The 25,769-nt window shown below is 38.5% G+C and overlaps 1 protein-coding gene across 3 annotated transcripts in view; it reads left to right on the top strand.

Annotated features, from left to right (window-relative positions):
• The window catches only part of conu (Rho GTPase-activating protein conundrum), a 327,867-nt gene that overhangs the window by 283,950 nt on the left and 18,148 nt on the right, over positions 1–25,769 (top strand). For all 3 annotated transcript variants that reach the window (XM_083114347.1, XM_083114348.1, XM_083114349.1), the window contains 6 exons: positions 10,353–10,591; positions 12,385–12,557; positions 13,565–13,776; positions 16,125–16,363; positions 18,291–18,459; positions 20,120–20,214. In XM_083114347.1, coding sequence (XP_082970473.1) covers positions 10,353–10,591; positions 12,385–12,557; positions 13,565–13,776; positions 16,125–16,363; positions 18,291–18,459; positions 20,120–20,214 — 1,127 coding nt within the window. The remainder of the gene's footprint in view (positions 1–10,352; positions 10,592–12,384; positions 12,558–13,564; positions 13,777–16,124; positions 16,364–18,290; positions 18,460–20,119; positions 20,215–25,769) is intronic.

Below are 25,769 nucleotides of genomic sequence, written 5' to 3' on the forward strand. Positions count from 1 at the left end.
GCAGTTTTTTGTTCTTCCGGTGGTGATTGTCGGTTCTTCAGTAATGACTTTGCCGGAACCTTCGCGTAATTGTACACCCTTTCATCCGTGATTCCGTAGTTTCCAAAAACCACAACGCCTTGAACGGGTGTGGTGAGGTCGCTTTCGTAACCGATGGACTTCTTGACAAGCAGTTAGAGGAGTGCTTTTGCAACAGGCACTTCTCTTCTTCACGTGTCAGAGTTGGTCAGCGGCAAGAGTGACGTGTGGCCATCACGTCGAAGCCTCAGCCGTTACAGGAGATTTCCCAGACCAGGTTACGCTACTCATTCGCAGCTCCCCAATTTCCTCACGATGGTGGGTTGCCACCGGCCCTATACACAGGCTGAGAACCTAGCGGGACTCGAACCCGCGATCGGAGCCCAATGCGCAGCGCCTTAGACCGCACGGTCACGGAGGAGGAGCTTTTAGCCAAAGAATGTTCAAAATTATCTTCAAGCAGCGAATAATGAACGTCTGTAGTTTACAGGCGATCACCTTTTTCTCATTTCGGACACATGTAACAGCATAGGCTTCAACATTTTGGTTCATTGTGGTCCTCCAAAGCTTAGGTTGAAGCAGTTGGTCAGGCCAGTCTCAGAGGAATGAACATACGTGCTAGAACCACACTAATAAAATAATTTCTCGTTATACCGGGTGTCCCAGAAGTCTTTCCCTGATTACAAACTTTATTCATATCCACTATATGCAATGTAGAGATGTGAAAGTGGTGCCAAAATGTTGGAAAGCTAACCAAGTTTCTTTTTTGCAGGTTTGAGTAACGTGGCTGTAGTGTAGCAGTGTCAGTGCCCAGAAAACTGGAAATGTTCACAAATCAGGAAAAAAAGATCAGTGTGTCTTCTGGTATCACGGGACCTGGTCACCAATAACAGTGAAGAGGAACTTTCAAACAACGTATGGAAAGATGCCGCCCAATGTCGAGAGCATTAAGTCGTGCTATGACAAGTTCAAGACCACAGAATCTGTTGCTGACTTACCAAGAAGTGGCCGACCATCAACCATAGCGATTTCAAACAACGTAAAACATCAGCCAAAGTTTCGTGCATACAAAGTGCAAACTGTACATGCTTTGTTGCCTAATGATACCAGGGGACACACTGAGCTTTTTCCTGATTTGTGAACATTTCCGGTTTCCTTGGCACTGACACTGCTACACTACAGCCACGTTACTCAAACCTGGAACAAAAAAACTTGGTTAGTTTTCCAACATTTTGGCACCACTTTCACATCTCTACATTGCATATAGCGGATATGAATAAAGTTTGTAATCAGTTTCTGGGACACCCTGTATTTTCAAGACCGTTTAACAGTTTCTCCGACACGCAGATTTGACCATGCGTTTGTTAGAAGGAAAAAAAGTGTTCCCATATAAATTGCTGCTTCTCTTTCTCAAGTGATACACGTACACCAATAACGGAAAAGAATTGTATAATGATTTTAAGATTCGGATTTTTATGTGGCCAAAACATGTGCATAAACATGTAGATTCAATCAAGGAAATAAATAAAGTTATCTAACTATATTGCTTTATCGGTAGTCTTCGATCGTTTCCTCCATTCAAGCATGCATGTGCTAGTGTTTTTTAGGTTCGATTCGATTTCCCGTAAATTTCGATAATGCCGCTGCCTGAGATAATGTGCTATAGTCGCAATACACAGAAACAGCAGGGATTTTTTGATCGATTGATTGATATCGTAATTTGACATCGCTTTTGTGCCACTTTTGGCTAACGCGAAGATGGGGATGGGTGATGATATGGTGAATTTGAAGGGACGCTCAGAAAGGACACCAATTCGAACTCGGGACCCATGAACCACTCCGGCACGTTAACCAGATGAAACATTGTGTGTATAGTTAATATGGATAAGCTGTTCGCTGTTATCAAGCACTTAGATAGTGTGTTGCATCATCACGGATATTGTTCTGCATAAGATGTTCCTCATTTGAGTGTGATAAAATGCATTTTTGGAGTACTGGTCTTCAGAAAGCTCTCGAAACGATGTAACAAACCCACTTTCCACTCATTACCATAGCCAACCGCATTGATGTTTCGTGTACACAGAGAAAAAGTGAACGCATTTATTAATATAAGAAGAAGGGCCATGAAAGCTATAGCCACAGGCATGCTTCTAAATGCATTATATATTGAATATGCACTAGAATCCGTCTACTTTACATAAGCATTGTTTTTATCATATTACTCGACACGCTAAAACGTATCAGATATTTCATAGACTTATTTCTAAACTAAGTTAAGTTATTTGGAACTCTTCTTATAATTTTTCCGTCCTAATGTTTATAATTATGTTATAATACCATTCACAGGCGCCGACTTTAGGGGGCAAAGTACCTTCTGCTCCTCCAAAATTCACGTAGAGGAACAGATATTATATATTTAAATATATATAATATTGATTATACCAACCTTGCCCCCAAAATTTATTTTAAGGTGGTGACTTTGCACCCAGTAATGTTATATATTGTAAAACGTTCATAATTTTGAGCCAGTATGTCTCTTCGTTCGTCTCAACAATTCATTCAATATCATTTTTTCTTGTTGCATTGAAAAAGGCATGGGATCAGATGCTTTGATCAACGGTGCGCACTGAATCAATAATGCATGAATAAAATAAATATAATAAAATTAGTGCGTTTTATTTTATGCGTGAAGCCCGTAGCAAACAACAAACATTTTCCTCAGTAGAAGTCATTCTTAAAAAAGAACAGATTTAGTCGTTGTAGGCCATTGCTATGTTATACATACCCCACGGCTAATCCACATCTAGTCGCCATCTTTTCGATAGGCCGCGAACTTTTTGATCAGCCCTCGTTAAAAAAGACGCTAGGAAGGACAGTCCGGTGCAATAATGTAGCTTGCGTTGAGAGGAACAAAGAGAAAGAGTAAAACATTCTTTAGATAGAAAACTGGGAAAGAGAAAGAAACGAAATTACGCTCATTGCTGTCCAGTTTTGATACCCACAACCCGCAGAGGAAAATGAAAAGTCGCTTCCGGATAACGGGATGCAATTTGTGGTTCCTTTCTTTTTTGCGAATTTGCGGCGACTTCTCGCCGTGATGAGCTGACTACTTTCCCATCGTTCAAAGTTCCGAAGCTATTTTGGCCAGGTGACGCAGAAGAGATCTCGTGTTCGTGGGCGTAAAATGCCCAAACTGTTCTTTTGCTGAGAGCCTCTGAGGTTTCGTAAACCTACCTCAATCATAACACGTTTCATCTTAGACACGTCTCACTTCAACTTAACTTGTAAATTTTAATAATAAATCTAATTTTTTGCGAGGGTACAACTCCCCCTTTCCTCCCGCCAAGTTACACTTATGAGTTGTCGGCTGCGTTAGTTCCTCTCATCATCCGTCTTTTTAAAACAACACGGATTCGAGCGCCCTCTTCCTCTTCTTATCGCCGGAAGGAAGTTTATTAATACCCACTCGAGACAGTTTCCTGCAAGGGAGTTTCTTTTTCCCTGACCTTCGCTCGTGTAGAAGGTGTAGACGTCCCTTGGTGTGGTACGACTGCAACGATTATGAGCGCAAACAGAAATGTATCCCAAAACTCATTCAGGGAAAACTTACGAAAATTCAGTCTCCTTGAAACGTTTCCCTGAAAATGACATTGCAGTTGAATTATAATCATGGTGGTTGCTACGTCCCCCGGCTGCGCATTTTCTTTTTCCAGTCAACTTGTGAATACGGTTTCATTTCTTGCTCTCTGATTGGCTGTTGGAAAGTTACGGTGCTGTGATTGTGAGAATATCTTGTTTGCGCTGTACGTTAGGTTAGGTTAGGTTACATTAGAAAGCAGGAAATTTGCGCTAAAAATAGGAAATAAGACATTCTCACAATCACAGCACCGTAAGTTTCCAACAACCAATCAGAGAGCAAGAAATGAAACCGCATTTACAAGTTGACTGGAAATAGAAAATTCCGGCTAGGAGTGTGCTTACTCTTCTACATCCAGGGCTTGCTGGGTTTAAGTAATAGTCTTAATATCGCATAATTAACGATTTATTGACAGCAATAACTTTAACTAGCAACTCGTTAACAACACACGTTTAAAAGACACTTCCACTGAGATACTTACTTTACACAAGCCTTACAGAGGCCAATCTTTTAATTTAATTGCAGCTCTGCTATTTGCAACAGATTATAAGCAGTACAATCATCACAATTGTACTGCGCACCTATATTTTGTTATTATTAGTAGATTATGCTATTAATTTTTCGTATTTTCTTTCCTCGTTGGCAAGCCCATAATTTTTTCTCTTGGTTTTTCTTAGTCGACCGTTTCTTGTTTTTTTCTTTGCCGACCCAGGAGACAGAGAGGCCGTACGGCTACCCCAACTCCTACATTCCAGCGACACCCCAGAATCCAGCATAACCAAAACCCCATATAATTAACTAAACTTTACATTGTCATAATTTTGTTCAAATAATTAATAATCGGATCCTCTATCCATTGCATAGGCGTGATGAGTTTTTATACATGGAATAATAGAGTGCAATAGCTTCAACATAGATTTTATACAGGAACAGTTAGGGGTAAATAAGGACACGAGTTGGCAGTTGTGTGTGTGGTGAAAAGAGGGGTCTCCAAGAAGTGACTTTTTTTTTCTTCTTTTTGTGCAAAATGTTAAATGGAACCATGAAAGACGGGTGACCATTGGTCCAAGGGACGACAGAGGAGCCAAAGGGCGATAAAACTGACGAACTGATTGGCTATCTCTTCCCCTTCTTTAAGAAAATTGCTGGAAGAGAAAAACGTGCGTTTTCCAAGAGAGTGTGTTTTTAGATCTGACGAGAGAAGGATTGTGAAATTGTGTTAAGTGAGGGAAGGAGAAGAACTTTCGTTGTCCTTTGTGTCCTGTGGTGAAGTGGATAAAACACAAGTACAGTGTATGGGAGGCAGTGGCGAAGCTTGGTCTTAAGGGGAAGGCAAGCAATGCAGTACTCCGAAAGAGTGGGAGAAGGGGGTTGTTGTCCCAGTTTTTCTAGGAGAGAAAGGGCATTTTAAATAATAATAATAATAATCCCCAACTCCTCTCTCAACAGCCATGCTTGTTAGTTCAAATTCTTGGTCACGTTATTGATATAGTATCTATATCTTGCTATTACTTACAGTTTCCCGTACACAATTTGAAATATCCATGTTTGTTTTGGTAAATTCTCAGCACACCAAACAAAAGAGAACTCTTACTTGAACCACTCGTTCTTCCCACACAAATGGAAAATGTTCCGAAAAGCTCCGAAACTAACAGAAAAGTGATACCAACTTCGTTGTAAAAATCATTGTTCACGGTAGAATAAAATAACTGACTTGAAGCTTAAAATTATATGAAGCATTGGAATAATAAGTCATTAGAACAGGACTAAAATACGCCGGTTCTTTTTTTTGACTATGTATCATATTAATAAAAATAGTATTTTGAGTTTGATAGCATTTAGGACTTAACGTTTTTGCTATTTGCAGGTCTCAGAAGAGTGTTTCATTGCTTTCTTGACATAAGTGTTATCGAAAAAACATCAGTTTATTGAATTTGTTTGTATGGAAACTCACGAAAAATATCGTGTAAATTATTTGGTAGTAGTTGTCAACACTGGCGTGGCGTTGCAATTTGAGATGAGAGAGTGTGAGGCGGACAATAGCCAGCTGTTCTGCAGATTCCAGTGCTCTCCAGCGCCGGGGACAACATGTTTTACAAATCGTGAAAGTTAAAGTAATGCTTTAAAGTATGTTTACGTGGAATTGGAACAGTTATAATGATTTATTTCAATAATTCTGTGTTTATAATAAAGCAAATATACATCTTTGAGATCATGTTAACACTTATATGTTTTCTGCTAGTAGTGTCTGCTGTCTGCTTGGCTCGGCTGTTTTCGAGAGAAGCCGAAAAGCTCCGAAAAGCAGAGCTTTTATTAGTGGTTTGGGGACCGTACCTTCACCAGCATCTACCCTTCGCCATATGATACTTCAGAAGCGTTGGTTTCCCGCGCAGTGGCTGCAAGCAGAGAGTTTGGTGCTTGCCAACGGGCTGCTGAGAGAGTTTGCGGCCGTTAAATTTCGCGAAATCGAGTGCGATAGAAACTAAATAAGGCACTCAACATTAAATACATTAAATACTATTGTAATAGTGCAAGCAGTGCTTGCATTGCTTGTACTATATCTTCGCCACTGATGGGAGGACTCATCTTCCATTGAGTTGTGCTACGCCGAGGGGAGATAGCTGATCCAGACAAGTAAGTGAAGCCCGACTTCAGTAGTGCCAGTGGCATTTCTTACTATCGCCCCGCGTCTACTAGACCCTCACGGACTGAGAAAATGTGAAGTTAAGCGTGTGGACCTAAAATTTATCTAGTTGAATCTGGAACGTGCACGAACTGAACTAAACTCAAAATTTCAAATAGCTATTTCATTTTTTTTCTTGGCCAATGGGGTTTTAGTTTAAGTAAACAAAAATGGGTGGGAGAGTTGTACCTTTTGTTTTTATTTTTTTTTATTCTTTGTTTTCATTTCATTATATAGAATAGATTATAATATAAATTCACAGCTATTTATTTGCATTGTTGACTAACAATAGTAATAGTGAATGGCAGCTACCCTTTCCCAGTGCCTGGTCGGAGTGGCAGCGGAGAAGAATGAACCCTGGGAGTCTCATGCTCTGAATATTCTTAACCCTTCGCTACCGCTCTGCCCAGCACACAATATTACCACAAAAGGACTTGCAATAACACAAACTTAGACTTACAATAAAGTCATCTTGCATATTTTTCTTTCATAACCAAAAAGTCAGCAAAATCTCAATCTTTTTTCATAGTTACCAACTCCTTATTTTTGCGGAGTTGTGATAAAACAAGATATGACAATACAGGCACTCCTATACGTGGGATGCACTTACAGAATAACATTGATTCAAACGAACATGTACAGTGGGATCCATGAGTATTACCGTACAAATTGTCCATGACTATTTTCATTGTTTTTTCTCATACATCCTATGTGTTTTTAAGCTATGGATTTTTATATATGCTGGTGCAGAAGATGTAAACAGCTTGCTTTGAGTTTTATTTTAATTCTTGAAGCTCTTATTGGGTGAAATAAAGTGCACGAACATGGTGATGGACAATTTGCACGGTAATACTCATGGATCCCACTGTACATAAATGAAACAAATAAACAATAAATATTTTGTTACGACGTAACTTGGTTTGTTGCATGTTTTCATAGGCATCCGAAGAAACTTATATATGGGGGAGGGCTCGAAAGTCGAGGTTTCTTCATCCTGAAATTTCAAAACCAGCAACGATGCCAGAAAATGATTGGAAAGGAGGGCTTGTGACCTCCCCGATGGTCCAGTAGTAGCCTCGCAACCTTGTAATAAAGGGGTACCGGGTTCGATCCCCGGTGGAGGCGCATAGTGGTTCGGATCCCACTTTCAACTGTAGGTCCAGTTTCGATTAGCCTTTCTGTGCATAAAGTGAACTACAACAACAATTCAGTAGAAAAGGAATGCAAATTCAATGATGTTGTAACAAGGATATAGACAGGGTGGACTTATAAAAATTGTTGTTGGGCCTTCCAACATTATTATCATCATCACTTCCACTGTATTAATACACTTGCAACTTTTAAAATATAGACACATCTGATTAATTTTTTCATTAAACTTCAACAAAACTATACACTTATATTCTTCAGCGTTTCATTTAGGTGCTGCCCCCAGACTATAGCCCAGGACAGCCTAGTGCCAATTCCCCCTGACTATAGGAGCTATTCACGGGATATTTACAATTCTCTGCCACGGAGTTCGGCGTTAAAATTTCGAAATAAGACACAGGGTAGCAACAGTTGAAAGGAGAACTAAAACAGCAATAAAAAGAAAAGTGATAAAGGACTACGTGAAAGAAGTAAATATGTAAAAAATGTATACAGGGTGTCTCAAAAGTAATATCGCAAATTGACACAGGGGAAAGTACACGATAATAGAAGCAAAAAACTCTCAGTAAACATGGGTCTGCAAACGAGCAGTTTTCGTGATAATCGCGAATGTGTGATTACAAGCCGCCACTGACTTCATTCTTTGTAAACGTCGTCCTAGTTGGTAAAATGCTAATAATATGTGCGAATGTGTGGGTACAAGCCGTACCATCTCTCGGAAATGTTCTGTTTGATTGCAACGCCACCTCTCGGAAATGTTCTGTTTTGTAAACAAAGAGCAAACCTCGGACCGCGCAAGGAGTAAATCTCTCGGTGTTTACAAAATGCAATCAATGACAACTTGTAACCACACATTGTTAGCATTTTACCAACTAAGACGACGTTTACAAACAATGAAGTCAGTGGTGGCTTGTAATCACACATTCGCGATTATCTTGTTTACTGAGACCTTTTTGCTCCTATTATCGTGTACTTTCACCTGTGCCAGTTTACGCTATTACTTATGAGACACCCTGTATACTATGTAAAATTACTAAAAATAATATGTACAAGTAATAGCCGGATATATATGTATAATATTAGAGTATAAATTAAGTGTGTAAGATTTTTTCCTCGGGGAGGAGGGAGTGGGGGCAAGTTACCCCGTTGACCCTCCATGTAAGTATCCAATTTTCGTTACCTTTGATTTTCCTATGAATTACACGAATGGATGTCGTCACATGAAAATAAAAGTGGCATATTAAGTTTTGCAGCCTTGTAGATAGGCAACCCAATTTACTCATTTACACAACATGCAAGGATATATAACCACAGATACAGCTATAATGAAGGTAAAGATAATTAATTATAAGAGACACAATTTTCAGATCCAAATTTTTGCAAAATGAAAACAATATTGATTTAATTTGGCGCAAAAATTTTCATGGAATGCCATGGCATTCCCTTTTACATTTTTTTATTTTTTTTATTTAGATCGTTCGGCGTCCAGGTCCAACTCCCGCCAACACCTAGCTACGGCTCTGAACTTGACAAGACTGCAAGAAAAGCAGGCGTTGCGAGCGAAGCGATCAAGAACATTTTACGAAACGTATTTTTATTTGTATAAAATTTGAAATCGAGGGGGCAATTGTGCAGGTCTGTGTCCCCCCCCTTTTTGCATGTGCTCTTGGCCGTCTGTAGGAAATAATGCAAGAAAGACGTGAAAACTAATTCCATGTTTGCTCCTCTAAAATTGATTTCCGTCCAAGGATGGGGGCCAATGTCCCCTGCCCCTCTGTGGTTGCGCCACTGCACCCCTTCCCTCGTAGTTGCTTTGAACTTTCATTGCCTTGAAAATAATTCTCATTTTCTTTAGGAATATAATATCGTTTAATAACGGCGAAAAGATTCCTCTATCCTAAATTTCTTGGTGATAGTATAATTATATAGGGCATGGACGTCTGGAAGGGGGACAAGGGTGGCCACATCTCCCCTTAGAAACCGAATGTCAACCTAAAAGTACATTTTCACACGTATAATTTGATTTCAGTAATAATAATTTACATTAATCATTAAAATGGGGATGTAGGAATGCGATAATTTCAAATTCAAGAGGTGTTTTTTGAGGGGGCAACACTATTATCGTGGTAATATGCCCCATGGGAAAAAAACCTTGCTTGTCCCTCAGTGGAAAAAATCTGCGGACGTCCATGATTAGGCCCCCCCCCCCCCCCCCGTACGCACGACTATGCATGTTGGAAGGGGTGGACTAGATAACTAGGGACATTGTCTGATGCATTCTTAATGGTCAAATTCATGCACTGTTTATGCGTTGTAAACTGACTTGTAGAATTTTGAATTGTGTCCTGAAGATTGAACAAAATAACTACAGTGTGAAAAAAAATTCTGAGTGAATATAAAATTCCAAATTAAATAATATTCCAATGAGCAAATAAGCTGCTGCAATATGATTATTGTTGTTTCAAATCTAGAACTATAATCAAAACCTGACTCCTGGCAGTTATTTGCTTTTGTGTGATATTCCCATGTATCCTTTTAACTCATCCACTTAATTCAACCAGTAACCCTCTAGGTTTTTAGAATTAAAAATTATAGTAACCTTTACATTCTAAACATTTTCGTACATCCTTCTCGCAATTAGCAGTGTTCGTGTAATAGTACAGCTAGAAACAATTTGTATTGAATTGATTATAAAATATCAATTTGCAACAGCATTATAAAGATTTTGTTAATATTTTTCTGGGTTTTTAAAGGCCTCGAGGAAAATGCAAAATTATGTTCTATTGAAAGTATTTTAAAATGTACAAAGGTGTGAATTTTTGATAGTTGTATCTTGATTGAAGACTTTGGATATTTTTATTCCAGAGGGTGAACAAGAAGCAGAGTGGCTTCGAGCAGCTGGTTTAGGAGACTTGGCGAGGCCTTACCAGGAGGGCCGTGAGATATCGGAGGAAGACCTTCACCCTGCCCTGAGGCAGTTGCCCCGGCATCAGGCAGAGGCAGTGAGGAGGAGAGTCCTCACACTCAACCACACCGTCCGACGACGACAGCAGCGCTCTCGCTCGAGGAAACCAGACATTCGAGATGTGTTCAGAGATGTCGAGGTGTGTATCACACTGTCAATATCATGCTAAGGCTACACATGTTCTTTATTATTAACTAAGTGATTGCCCAGCATTGCCCAGGTATTTATTTATCCCAAACTTCTATTAGACCGGAAAATAATGAATTCTTACTATAGTGTAAAATGAACTTGGAGTTGAACTGGATTGGGAGTGTCATTATTCATCTTAGTGACCCCGAAAACTATGGATTAAACACTAATATTGGTCGTTTTCAATTATTTTTACATGTCACCCCTTCCCACCCCTCAGGGTGCAGGGGGTGTCTTGGAATCAGTCGTTTTCGATTATTTTTATATGCCACCCTTTCCCACCCCCACCTCCTCTCAGGGTGCAGGGGTGTCTTGGAGTTGAACGGGATTGGGAGTGTCACTATTCATCTTAGCGACCCGGAAAACTATCGATTCCACACTAATATCAGTCGTTTTCGATTATTTTTACATGTCACCCCCTTCCTACCCCCACCCCTAGGGGTGTTTTGAAGTTGAATGGCATTGGTAGTGTCACTATTCATCTTAATGACCCCGAAAACTATGGATTCCACACTAATATCGGTCGTTTTCGATTATTTTTACTTGTCACCCCTTCCCACCCCCACCCATAGGAGTGCCAGGGGTGTCTTGGAGTTGAACGCCACTGGGAGTGTCACTATTCATCTTAGAGACACCGAAAACTATGGATTCCACACTAATATCGGTCGTTTTTCATTATTTTTACATGTCATGACCACCATTTACTCCAGAGGATCTGTGTGCACACAGCTATTTTCATGGCACATGGCCTCCAGGTGCGATGTGAAATCCTCCATGACATGGCTATCGTGAGGGAAGCAAACACACTGCGAACAGCTTCTTGAAGTTCCTCAGTTGTCCGATAACGATTATGGGCAACTTTCTGTTTGATGTGTCCCCATAGTGCATTATCACAAGATGTCAGATTTGGACTTTGGGGTGGCCATTTTAGAGGTGCTGGTAAATTTGGCGATCCTCGTCCAATCCATTTGTCTCTGAACACATCATTGAGGAATTCCCTTAAAATGGCCACCCCGAAATCCAGATCTGACATCTTATGTTACAGAGGATTTCACATTGCACCTGGAGGCGAATAATACTGTAACATGATAATACTGTAACATGAAAATGGCGGTGTGCTCACAGATCCTCTGGAGTAAATGGTGGTCATCGGTCTGATTTAATGGTATACCATCCTCTCATCATACATATGCTGTTAAAATAACATTTTACAGGTTTGTCTACAATTCAAAGGGGGGGGGGGGGTAATGGGACTTTTGGTACACCCTGTATAGTGTGATAAAGATTAAGATTTATTTGTATTCCTTTGATCATGTTACAATGGACTTAATGTGTGTATGGAACATATATTTGATTAAAAAAGAAGTATTATCACCTTAATTTTAAACATAAGTATAGAGTAACAAAGATTGAACATTGTACAATGTTACTGTCATTTACATACTTATCTAAGAAAAATAAGTAGTTCTACCCTGGCTAGTTAATAAAATAGTGTATACTATGGTAGACATTGAAAACAGCGAATAAAATTGCAAAGCATTACATGTTTAAAAATTCCTTAATTGAATGAAGAACACAAAACTCTGAGAAATATAAAATAATTATTTCTATAGTTCTATTCTGACTGAATCCACATTTGTTAAATCAGAAAATTCATTCGTCATTTACAGTGCAGTTAATAAATATGTTTATCTTGCATATATTATGTTGATATAAATGCCATTTTTGAAATTTGATTTGCAGAACTCAAGTACTGGAACAAGATCTCGCAGTGCCACACCCGACTCCTTGGACTCGGAGTCCTGCAACTCTCCCCCTAGTCCTCCACCCCCTTCGCTCTGGCCCCTCTCAGGATCTCCAAGGCTCACAGCTGATTGGACAGGGAATAGTGCCGACATTTCTCCAACGAGAACATCGTAAGTAGCTTTGAACTTCACATTTATATGTATAGATATTAACATGATGTTAAGATGACTGATACTTTACGGGCTTAACACACACTAATACAGGTGACCCATAATTGAACTTGTAGTAGCAACCCCAAAGGATCCAGTGATTAAGACCAAACTCCCCTGTTGGTGCTCTGTGAACATAAACAAACTCAAGAATTTGAAGACAATTTCTAATTCAACAGAATCACAATGATAATACAAAATTTTCCCCAAAGCTGGATTCCATTAAAGCAAGTTATAATTCATTATGGACAAGTGAAAGTGTATATATATCTCTGGTACACTAGCTCATTTGATAATATGCCTACATGAATACTTATTTGTTGTTTGATGTTTATACCTCAAACCAGTAATCAGAACTGTTGAAGATGCAGATGCTACCTTCAAGACATTATTAAACTTACGTGGAAGTGAATAAATATTTGGAGAAAGATATATATTTTTCAGCCTGTTTTGCGGACAATAGTGCAGTGTACTGTTGTAACACACGCATTGAAATGGAATTAAATTTTAATTAATGTTCATTGCATAAATTATTTATGTTTTGTAGGATTAAATACAGGGAATTTTAGATGTATTTTTCATGATATAATTATTATGGAATGGAAGTGGTATTCAATTTAGGCAGGCTCTCTTGTGTATAGATACACATATTATGCATGGAGCCTAAAACCAAATTTATTTACATGAATCCCAAATATCTGGAAAAAATTGATATCATATAGAGTCCTGAATAGTCACATTAAACAGTATGATAAATAGTGAACAGTCGATTTATATATAACGCAGACACTCTTGACATATGGGACCTTTGGCAAATGTCATGTGTTCGTCCCCTATTTCTGTGTCATAGAAATAAAAAATCTTTTATTTTTAAGCAGAATTATTGCTGTTTATTTGTCAGGTTACTGAATGAATTTGTTTTATGTCCTTGGAAGAAGTAAAATTTCAAAAAAATTTCTTTCTTACAGACCTTCGACACCCCCTCCAAGTTTTGTGCAAATATTCCATGCACCAATCGACATACCATATAGGAAACCAATTGCATTGGCACCTACAGTGAATGGAAGGGAACCAGCGAGGCGCCAGCACAGCTTTAACAAGGATTCAGTCAATGGGCAGTTGTTCCGACGAAGTCCCTGGATAGCTGCTCGGCTTGGAGGGGATGTGGCTTCCAATACAGGTTAGAAATTATATTTTAGTTCAGTTTGAAATCTTAATGAATTATTAATGTTCAACATTTCAATTCCTTTCTTACTTACTCTGATGCTCTTGTACCGAAGGTGTCGAGGTTTTGCAGAGCGCACTCCATTGGTTACGATTCATTGCTATCTGGGTCATTCCATACCAAACGATCCAATGGTGGTTGCATGACCATTTTAGAAAAATTTAATTTTTTGTACATACGTTTGTACATGTTTCTAGATATCAAAACCAATGTTCAAGAAAATTTATTGTCTTTAGTTCTCCTGGGGCAGTCATTTTTCCAACATGGCGCATGGCTTTTTTGCTCATGTAGCACTTTTCAGAAACCATAATATCTCAAAAACCATTAGAGCTAGAGACCTGAAACAAAATTCATTTTGTAGCTAATGAAGTATACTTTCTATGATAATCAAGTATGCTTTGCTTAAAATTACATCGTAAGTATGAAAAGTATGGTTGAAATTGGGGTAACAATAGTTAAAAAATTGGGATTTAGTCTAAGGCTTGAAAAAATGTTGGAAAAATGGCTGTCCGAGGAGAACTAAAGACAATAAAGTTTTTGAACATTGTTTTTGATATCTAGAAACATGTACAAATGTATGTACTAAAAATGATTTTTTTCTAAAATGGTCATGCAACCAATTATTTTAAATTTGGTTCATTTGGCATGGAATGACCCATCTTCCTTGCTTCGTACCATTTAATGCCTCTTCTGGTCAGGGCCTGCTCAATGTTCTTGTTCCATGTTTGCCGTGGTCTTCCTTGCGGCCTTTTCATTCCCTTCCTTGTGCTCTTGCCTCCCATATTTCTTTCGGTAGTCTCCCATCCTTCATTCTATTAACATGGCCAAACAATCTCAGTTGTGCCTGGATGACAGTACATATGTTCCACTGGTTTGGAGTTTAGTGTTATGCTGATCGTTTGATTCCTAATTCTATCTCTTCTTGTTTTTCCAACCACTCTTCTTAAATATTTCATTTCCGCTGTCTGTATCTGCTGCATCTGCCTACTTGTCAATACCCACGATTCACTCCCATATAGTATAGTTGGTAAATATGTTGATCTATATATTGCCATTTTTGTTTTCTGGCAAATGGGTCTCCGATTCCCTGCCTCTCCCTGAAATGCAGAGGCATCTTGTGAACGCATGCGGTGCATGCTGCACATGCATCAATTGTGGGGAAAAGGACAGCTTTCTCTGCACGACATTCATGAGCATTTATACATTCTAATTTCTTCATATAGGAGAATTATTTATTTTACACGAGAGCTCTGAACTAAGCTTATATTACATTTCTTGGATCTGAAGTGACGCATGCGTCAATTGTGGGGAAATAATTATTACTTTCTTTCAGTTAAGATCCAAGAAATGTAATATAAGCTTAGTTCAGCGCTCTCGTGTAGAATAAATACTTCTCCTATATGAAGAAATTAGAATGTAGAAATGCTCATGAATGTCATCGCAGAGCAAGCTGTCCTTTTTCCCACAATTGACGCATGCATTCACGAGAAGCCTCTGCTGAAATGTGAAGGGTGCATGTTGACAGCACGGTATTGTGTATGACTGAACAACAATCAATTCCTAAACTTGAAAAGTTTTTCGCTGCAGAAATGTCATTGAAAATATCATTTAATATAATTTCCATTTGTTGATATTACTCCTGAATATTTGAATTTAGAAACTGATTCAAAATGTTATCTGTAATTAGGTTTTGATTATCTAACACTTGGTTTCAGCCTGTAATCACATTTTTAATTTTCTATGTGCTAAATTCCATACTATCTCTACTGCTGCTGCTAAAAAAAATTAGTATTATTCTTAACTGTATGCATGCCATTCCCTGGTACCAGAACTTTTTATGGAGCATTCCATGAAAAGTGGTCCTACTCCATGTAAATAAAATGAATTAAATGGAAATTATTGTTATTTTTAATTGCATTAAGGCTTAGAGTTTGTGAATGCATATAATTTGCACACACTTCAACAATAAAAGTTAGTAGCATCTGCAGCCTATATGCTTCACAGACAAATGAAGTCACAATTTCCTACATTTTTGAAGCATCACACACCTAATGCACTTTTGTTAATGCTTTTTCAGCAATCATGATCAAGTTTTTGTTAATTTGTTAGCAGATACCACAAAGTACTTCATAATCATATGAAATCAATTCATTATGAATATTTTAATCCAATCTCATGTCTAGAACCTTAGGTTTTGTGTGTAAAATGTCACACACAATGCTGGAATGACCCATATGTACTTTCTCTACATGCTGTATGATAGTGGGACGATCTTTAATAATCCTGTTTTGCTTCCACAACAGAAGGGATTGAGATGCTGGGCTTCCAGCAAATTGGAACCCTTCATCTTCCTCGCCCCCGTGAGCGACGCAGTGGTAGTGACCCTACTTCGACCATAGGAAAAGGTTCCATGATGGAAGAAAAAATGTCTCTAGCCGATTCAAAGCACCACAGGCAACATTCTGGATCACAGAACTGCATAGGGTTTGAAGAGATGTGCAGGCAGCAGCAGAAACATCCTCAAGTCAATAATGAAGTGTTGGTAAGTGCAAAGTATGCTTAATAAACAAATAACTTTAAGATGGTTAAAATTATATTTTTCTTGCCTCAGTGTAACCAAAAAAAGATTGAGTTCAAAATCAAAAATTAATAATGATTGTAAAAGGTATGCCCAAATGAAAAGGAGACCATTGCTGTAGCGGCGTTGTATCTAATCGAAAAAGGTAAATGTGTTTGCCGATAGATGGCGCGGTGTTTGTCCCAGTTTGCAGGTGTAGCGAACGGCTTCGCCTGCTGTTTCCTCAGTTGGCAAGAGTTGTTTTACTCGGACTGGTACATTATGGATTCCTCCAGTCATCGCAGAGAGCTGTAATCTAATTTCTTCACGCAGAAGGCGAGCATGCCTCACAAATTTATCGCAGGAAGAAGGACGTTTACGAAGAGTAATGTCTCGCACGTTACACCATATTCCGTTGGTGTCAGCGTTATGCGAAAGCACCAAGGCAAAGTGCACGTTGTCATCAACCCTGCCACGATTGCTGCTGTGGATAATCTCATTCGTCAGAATCGTCGGATTCTGCTGAACTGTCGATAAGCAAGGGAACTGTGCAACACATAATCCACAAGAACCTGAGTTATGGCAAAGTTTGTGCACAGTGGGTGCCCAAGCATCTGTCAGAGACACAGAAGGTGGAGAGCTCCAGGACAACGCCAGGCCACATGTGGCCAAGAAGACCCTCGACCTACTGGGAACATTTCAATGGGAAGTCCTCACACATCATCCGTACAGCCCCGATATTTCCCCTTGTGACTCCCATATCTTCGGTCCCTTAAATCAATCACTGAAAGGTCAGTGGTTCACCTGTGACAAGGAAGTGCAGAACACCGTGGAAAACTGGATCCGTAAACAACCCAGGAGTTTCTACACTGAAGCCATCCACTCCTTTTCTATGCACTGGGATCAGTGCATCAATATCAATGGCAGTTACTTGTAGGTATCATGTCACACATTAACTGTAATTCACATATTATGCAATGTAAATATTCTGTAATATGATATTCTTTAGATATAACCGTTGTCTCCTTTTCATTTGGGCATACCTTATACAAGTGTCAATCAAATTAAAAACTTCATTAATATTTACTTCTTTCCTTGCAGATTTTTGCATGTAAGATTACACCAGTTTATTATTTTCAGTGTACAATATTTGTTGAACCAGGCTTAATTTCAAAACCTGATTAATTTCCTGGTTACCTCAGAAAAGTAATTTTCGATACATGTGTGCAGTCCCTTATGCACCACTAAGAAAGTCTTTCCACCCATTAACCTGGGAAGTGACCCCATTATCAAAATTATTTCCTCATTTGTAAATTTGCTACTTCCTATGAATGCATAGGTCTTTTGCATTTTCATTTAAAGATTTTCTACAGGCTTCAGACCTCAAGTGGTACTGGTGCAATTGTGTACTGTAGTCGCCATCTTTAAAATGTCAAAATGGCATTTTGAACCTCAGTTGATCACTGTGACAATCTGTAGGTCAATTACACAAATAACAGCGGAATCCTTTTGTAAATTTGGACTGTAGACAGTCTGTCCTTCATATAATTTGTAGAAAAATTTGTAGTGTAATATTTATCATGATACTACAATGTAAATGCCGCTTTTTACTAGCTCAAATATGATCTGCAACAACTGGTTTGACTTTTTTTCTTTGTTATAATTGTTGTACTTTCATGAAATGATTTTGCAATAAAGAAAATGGTGAATAACACCATGATTTAAGTATAGTCATGGCACAGCCAGGTAGATATAGTTAATTTTTATATTCCAAAGGTATGTAGTAATGCTGATTGTGATTCCAACTGCCATTCTTAAACTTTTAACTATTACTGTTAACTTGGGTGTTAATATTTTGAAATAAATAATTGCAATGCTCATTTATTTTAATATATGCATGTTCTACTTACAGTCTATTTGGCCTGAACCAAATCTTGTTGGGAGAACGTGGGTGGAGTATTTAGGGGAGACAGATATTGCGAAGCTTCATCCTTTATTATTGTTGGAGGTGACGGCTGTGTTGGAGAGCTGCAACATTGCCTTCCACAAACAGAAACCACCCAAAAAGAAGCGAAAAGAAGGCAAGGATTTTTATTTGTGTGTTCTATTATTCTCTAGGTGCAATTTTATGAATAATGCTTGAACGTTTCGTTTTATTCATATTTACCCACTCTAGTTATGCCTAGGGACGTGAAGTTTTAGTTTTCTTTTCCTGTAAATTTTGATATTTTTTACTGCAATTCGGTGTTCTTTTTCATGGTTTAGGGCAAAGTTAGATGTTATTAATTTAAAATCTGTGTTATTCTTACATGGATTTCTGCTGTTCCTTCTATGCTTATGATTTTCACTCTTTTAATTCTGGAAAATTGAGACAATTTTAGTAATGATGACAAAAAATACGAGGGTTGGGGAGTAAGTCATGGCAACCCAGTAATAATTCGACAATGTATTAAAAATGTGTTATATACAACTGAAAGAGTATTCATTATGCACACTCACAGGCCGGCCTGACCGTTCCATGTCCCTGGTTGATTGGCGTCCTCTCTGAAACGCTGCTACCCATCTTGCGACAGTTCAATATGGCAGACCGTTATTCCCTAACGCTTCTACCAATTCTTGATGACACTAACTCGCATTTCTCCCCCGGAGAACGGCCACTTTGATGTACGATCGCTGTTCCAATCTGGTCACTTCCATCTTGCACCACGACTGACTCACAACTGTTTTCCCAGCGCCCCGTGCTCATCCAGTACAACACACAGAGCCATCTCTTGACCAGTGGGTAAAGCTTTTGCCAAATCAAGAAACAGCCCTGTACTATGTCAAAAACTGTTCAGGATATTATGTGTAATGATGTAAAAGAGCGATGGTAAATTTACCACTGGAAATTTTACTGATCTCATATCGCTACAAATAGCCTGTTATTATCTGTTAAATAATGCAAGATTCTGACTCTAATTCAATGTCAGGAAATATTAATTAATTAACATGTGAAAGATTCATTACAAAGTAGGCTATTGCATCAGTGATAATAGATGAAGACTTAAAGAAACAGGCAAATGTTTAATTTTACAGTGCCTTAAGAAAATGAATTGATCATTTGACAAAATCAGTGGCATATGTTGATCATAACTAAATATGGTTATGTTTACGTTACCATGTAAATATGTTATCTGTGTTTGCCAAGATAACTTATTCAGATCAAATACAAATGTGGTTTTACTTTTCCATGCCACATTTTTAAACGCGTATTAATGTTGGAAAATCACACATGTTTAAAAGTGATAGAGCTATAATTATAATTGATTGATTTTTTGTCTTAAGTCCACTTTATGCACAGATAGGCTAATTGGGACTGGACCTACAGTTTAAAGTGGGATCCGAACCACTATGTGCCTCTAGCGGATATCGAACCCAGGACCCTTTGATTACAAGGCGACGACGCTACCACTGCGCCATCGGGGAGGCCCTAGAGATTCAAGCTTTTTAAAGCATTGCGTATCATCGTCAGAAATTTCACATAATGAAAAATCCAACATAAATAAATGTGCTGTGAGACACATTAAATTTTTAGTCTTGTTTCAAGTCTTTTTCAAAAATTTTTCTTGTGTGTGAATTGAAAAATATTGAGAATTACAAATCTTTGTAAAAAAAAAATGTGATTTACTGTAATACTTGTATAACTATTAGCCCTTTTAAATTGTATTGATATCAATGAGTCAATTCTTTTCTTTTTTTCAGATGCCCATGTGTTTGGAGTCCTCTTAGCCAATCTTCTAGAAAAGGACTCCCAACTAACCGGCGAAAAGTGTAATGTTCCTCTAGTCATACAGAAGGTATGAAACCCATTTTACATTTGGAAAATAATACATGAGCTATAACTAGATACAGGGGTATATCTAGGATTTTTTTCAAGAACTGACCAATTTTCAATTAACCTTTAAGTGGGTATGTGGGGTGGCCACAACACCCCAGGTCTAAAAATTGTTAAAAAAAAATAGTCTTAAAAGTTGACAACACTGTTACCTTCATGTTGTTTACTCCTTGAGAGGTAGGTCTTTTAGTTGTCTGATTGTTGTGCGCTGGTCCACAATAACAAAGAGCTCCACTTTCTGGTGCGTTACCAGCACCCCATCTTCCTACTTGCGCATTGTTTTAAACTTTATTTTGCTCGAGTGTTGCAATCCTTGTGGCTTTTCTTTTCTTCGAAATGGAATACAAGAAAGAACAGGAACATGTCAGAAAGCTATTTGAGTTATTGGACATGGTTAGTAGTGCAGAAGAGAAAAATAAAAAAAATACAATAAAATAAGGAATTGTCCCTATAAAATAGAAGGAAAAAGGAAAATTATAAAAATGTCCTTAAAAAGTTTCAAATTTAGTTATTTTCATTATTCGCAATCTTACAACCGTACAAATAATGTAAAATTACATATATATAAAAAAAGTAAAAAGTAAAAGTACAATTATAATTTTAGAACTATAACTGTAAGTGTATTTTTTTCTGTGGGGTGTCATGAGCACCCCACTACCCACTTGTTGTACAATTTGGCCACCATTTCCAGCTAGTTCCAAGGCTCAAACATCCTCAGACCTAACAATAACCACTTAAAGCACGGTTTACATATTCATTATATAGAAAATATTAAAAAATACCATTAGGGCTGAGGCGTTACTGACACCAACATATCGGTATCAGAGAGTATTGCTTGAAATATTAGGCGCATCCAGAAAGTGAGTTTCCCACTCGCCCACAGGTGGCAGGCCATAAGTATTAAAACTGGCTTTGCGCATGCGTGAGAGTGAATGTCCTAGAAGATGCCTCCCGAAAGTCCTCAGTAGCGTCACGGCAGCGATAAACATGGCGGCTCTTATTCCATCTCCTGCCGCGTGCGAAGTTCGTTTGGTGATCAAGTTCTTGAACGCACAAAACATACAGCCGATCGAAATTCATTGTCAGCTGTGCCAGGTGTATGGGCCAGACATCATGAGCAAGCAGATGGTGTGTCGTAGGTGCAGCATATTTACTGAAGGCTGGCAAAATGTGCATGACAACGAGCGCAGTGGGCGGCCATTGGCCGTTATGGACGAGCTTGTGGAGCAGGTGCAGCAGCGCATATTGGAGGATCATCGCGTCATGATCACGGAACTCAGCAGCCATTTCCCGCACATTTCTCGGTCGTTGTTGCACGACATTGTTACAAAATGCCTCTTGTTCTGGAAATTGTGTGCCTGGTGGGTGCCGAAACAACTGACGCCCAGACACAGATGAAAACACATATGCACGGTGCTGTCATTTCTGCAGGGTTACCATGATGCTGATTTTCTCAACCGGATCTTCATAGAGGATGAAATGTGGGTTGCATACAGCACCCCAGAAAGCAAGCAGCAGTCCATACATTAGCGTCACAGTGGATCTCCATGCAGGACAAAGTTCAAACAGACTGTGTCAGTGCAAAAAGTTATGTGCACGGTGTTCTGGGACAGACAAGGCATTCTGCTCATCGAGTTTCTGTCCAGAGGTGAGACTGTGAACGCTAACCGTTACTGTGAAACACACTGGACATTGCGACGAGCCATTCAGAATAAGTGACGTGGTAAGCTCAGTGGCAGGGTGATCTTGCTGCACGACTATGCGAAGCCGCATATGGCTAGGTGCACTGCAGCCCTTCTGGACATGTTTGGTTGGGAGGTGTTCGATCATCCATCGTACAGCCCGGATCTCGCTCCCAGTGATTACCACCTGTTCTTGCACCTGAAAAAGTTCCTGTCCGGTCAACATTTTCACATAGACGAAGAGGTTCAGGCGGCTGTCACACAGTGGTTCAGTGCCCAGGCGGCAGACTTCTATGATGCAGGTAAACAGAAGTTGGTCCATGCTATGACAAGTGCCTGAATTCTGGCAGGAATTATGTTGACAAGTAACTGGACAAGTTCTGTATCTGTGGCAGTAAATCATTGAATGAATTAATGTTTCCTTTTTGTGCACGACCCCAGGGAAACTTACTTTCTGGATGCGCCTAATATAATCATACTTTACAGTGTCCAAAAAATGTTGTACTATAATTTCATGAAATCTAAATATCCTGGAAATTGAGCAAAATTTATAATTTTCATTATTTCTTGCAACAACATTGTGGAGAGAAATTGATTTTTATTATTAAAAGATTATCTCATAGTGAATATTTTAGAGGAAAAAAACTATTCAATTGATATGGTACAGTTCCGATGGAAAACTATTGAATTATTAAAAAAAATTCAAGAATTCATATCAGTATCATTGGAAATTGGTTCAATGTGGTATCAGCTCATATATCATTTATAAAGTGTACTACACTATGTTGCCATTCGTCACCGGACACCCCTCAAAAAGTGCTCGGGATCATCTGTACACATCATACAATCTATAAAAGACGTTGCCGGTTGAGAAAACACTCATACCAGCTTCAGCACTCTATATGGACAGACAACGCGAACTGAGTGAGGCGGAAAGAGGGATGATCACTGGAGCCCACAGGTTTGGGCATTCCACCCATGAGATTTCCAACAAATTTCAGATACCCCGGTCGACAGTGAGTGATGTTATCGTGAAGTGGAAGCGAGAGGTGGTCATGACATGCCGACCCAGACCATCACCCCCTAGAGCTAGAAGGCCATTCCCTTGCCGTTTGACGTCACGCTGATCTGACCCTTAGCCAGAGCTGTTCGATTCTCAGCAGTTCCGGATATTGCTTCTGCAGCGGGAAAGAATTACTACGTAATGTTCAGCAGAATGTTGTTAAACAAGAATAGTAAATAAGGATATATCCTACAAATCTGTTGAATTTCAATTATTTTAATATACCAAAATATAAAGTAATATATACATTGTACTAGATAAGTTCGAACATCTAATTTTTTCTTCCAAATGTAGTGATTTACATTTATGTACTCACAATTTTTGCATTTTGATCTTAGCATTGAAACGCATTCGAAAGAAAAATATTAATAGATACAATTTAGGAGGATATACAGATTTTCAGCCAGCGATTAATTTAAACAAGTTAAGGCATGACTATTTATTCATTCATTGTCGTTGACACATTTAACCTGGAAAGACAGCAAACAGGCAGAAAAATCTTGTTATTAAAGATAAAAAGAAAATTGTGCACAGTGTAATTACTAGCTTCTCTTAACCTAGCTGCAATGCATGGCTCTAACTTATTCACTGACCAAGTCATTCATGTGTCACTTGGATTCACCCACCCTGGCTGACTTTATATTCCATTAGGTCATTTTAGATCTACATCTACCGACCTAAAATTTTAAAATCACAATAAAAAATAAAATCATTCTGAAATGTCATTACCTCCAAACGTCTGATGGAAATTAAAACACCAAGAACATAAGTTTCATGAGCTCATTCTCAAAAAAACGCATAATGTAAGTAAGCTACAATTACATCAAAACTAAGCAGATTAAATAACAAATAAATCACCTGTAAGCAAAATGTTAGAATTTCAGAATAATCTCACGCAATTAAATGCAAAGATTTCTCCCTCCTAATTTAAGCAGCCCCCTCAAAAAATTAAAACACAATTACATCAAAAGCATATTAAATTCTCGTTTTTTTCATAGTTTGATAGGAATGTCTTTCTCGGTTTCCTATCGAATTGAAAATGTTTGTCTCGTTCTCGGCTTTTCATAGTTTGAAATGAATGCCTTTCTCGGTTTCGTATCGAGTTGAAAATGTTTGTCTCGTTCTCGGCTTTTCATAGTTCGAAATGAATGCCTTTCTCGGTTTCGTATCGAGTTGAAAATGTTTGTCTCGTTCTCGGCTTTTGATAGTTTGAAATGAATGCCTTTCTCGGTTTCGTATCGAGTTGAAAATGTTTGTCTCGTTCTCGGCTTTTGATAGTTTGAAATGAATGCCTTTCTCGGTTTCGTATCGAGTTGAAAATGTTTGTCTCGTTCTCGGCTTTTCATAGTTTGAAATGAATGCCTTTCTCGGTTTCGTATCGAGTTGAAAATGTTTGTCTCGTTGTCAGCTTTTCATAGTTTGAAATGAATGCCTTTCTCGGTTTCGTATCGAGTTGAAAATGTTTGTCTTGTTCTCGGCTTTTGATAGTTTGAAATGAATGCCTTTCTCGGTTTCGTATCGAATTGAAAATGTTTGTCTCGTTCTTGGCTTTTCATAGTTTGAAATGAATGCCTTTCTCGGTTTCGTATCGAGTTGAAAATGTTTGTCTCGTTCTCGGCTTTTGATAGTTTGAAATGAATGCCTTTCTTGGTTTCGTATCGAGTTGAAAATGTTTGTCTCGTTCTCGGCTTTCCATAGTTTGAAATGAATGCCTTTCTCGGTTTTGTATCGAGTTGAAAATGTTTGTCTCGTTCTCGGCTTTTCATAGTTTGAAATGAATGCCTTTCTCGGTTTCGTATCGAGTTGAAAATGTTTGTCTCGTTCTCGGCTTTTCATAAGTTTGAAATGAATGCCTTTCTCGGTTTCGTATCGAGTTGAAAATGTTTGTCTCGTTCTCGGCTTTTCATAAGTTTGAAATGAATGCCTTTCTCGGTTTCCTATCGAATTGAAAATGTTTGTCTCGTTGTCGGCTTTTCATAGTTTGAAATGAATGCCTTTCTCGGTTTCGTATCGAGTTGAAAATGTTTGTCTCGTTCTTGGCTTTTGATAGTTTGAAATGAATGCCATTCTCGGTTTCGTATCGAGTTGAAAATGTTTGTCTCGTTCTCGGCTTTTCATAGTTTGAAATGAATGCCTTTCTCGGTTTCGTATCGAGTTGAAAATGTTTGTCTCGTTCTCGGCTTTTCATAGTTTGAAATGAATGCCTTTCTCGGTTTCGTATCGAGTTGAAAATGTTTGTCTCGTTCTCGGCTTTTGATAGTTTGAAATGAATGCCTTTCACGGTTTCCTATCGAGTTGAAAATGTTTGTCTCGTTCTCGGCTTTTCATAGTTTGAAATGAATGTCTCGTTCTCGGTTTCTTTTCGAATTGGAAAAGTTTGACTTGTCCTTGCCTTCATAAGCGAAGATGATATATATCTCATCAATTCACTGTTTGTACTCATCATCGTGATTAACCTAGAGAGTCTGAAAAGCAACGTAGCATTTTTATGAAGTACAAAATTATTCTATATTGTCTTTATTTATTACCCAACTAAATAGCTATTACAGGGAAGAGATAAAAATATCAAGGGTGAGTTTCCATTTATTGAAGTTAAGCATAATGTAGTGTAAAGTATGTGCAAGTGGAGGAGAGGAATTGCTAGCTGTTGAGGAGTATACAAAGGCAACTTGAGAATGCCATTTCAAACAAAACATGCATCTTATACTAGCTACTTGAAATTACCTTGGAAGCTTTTGTTGGTGAAAAATATTTCCCGTGGATAGCTCTAAT

Source organism: Lepisma saccharinum, chromosome 29 (genome assembly GCF_977018435.1).
Source record: "Lepisma saccharinum chromosome 29, izLepSacc3.1, whole genome shotgun sequence".
Taxonomy (NCBI): Eukaryota; Metazoa; Arthropoda; class Insecta; order Zygentoma; family Lepismatidae; genus Lepisma; species Lepisma saccharinum.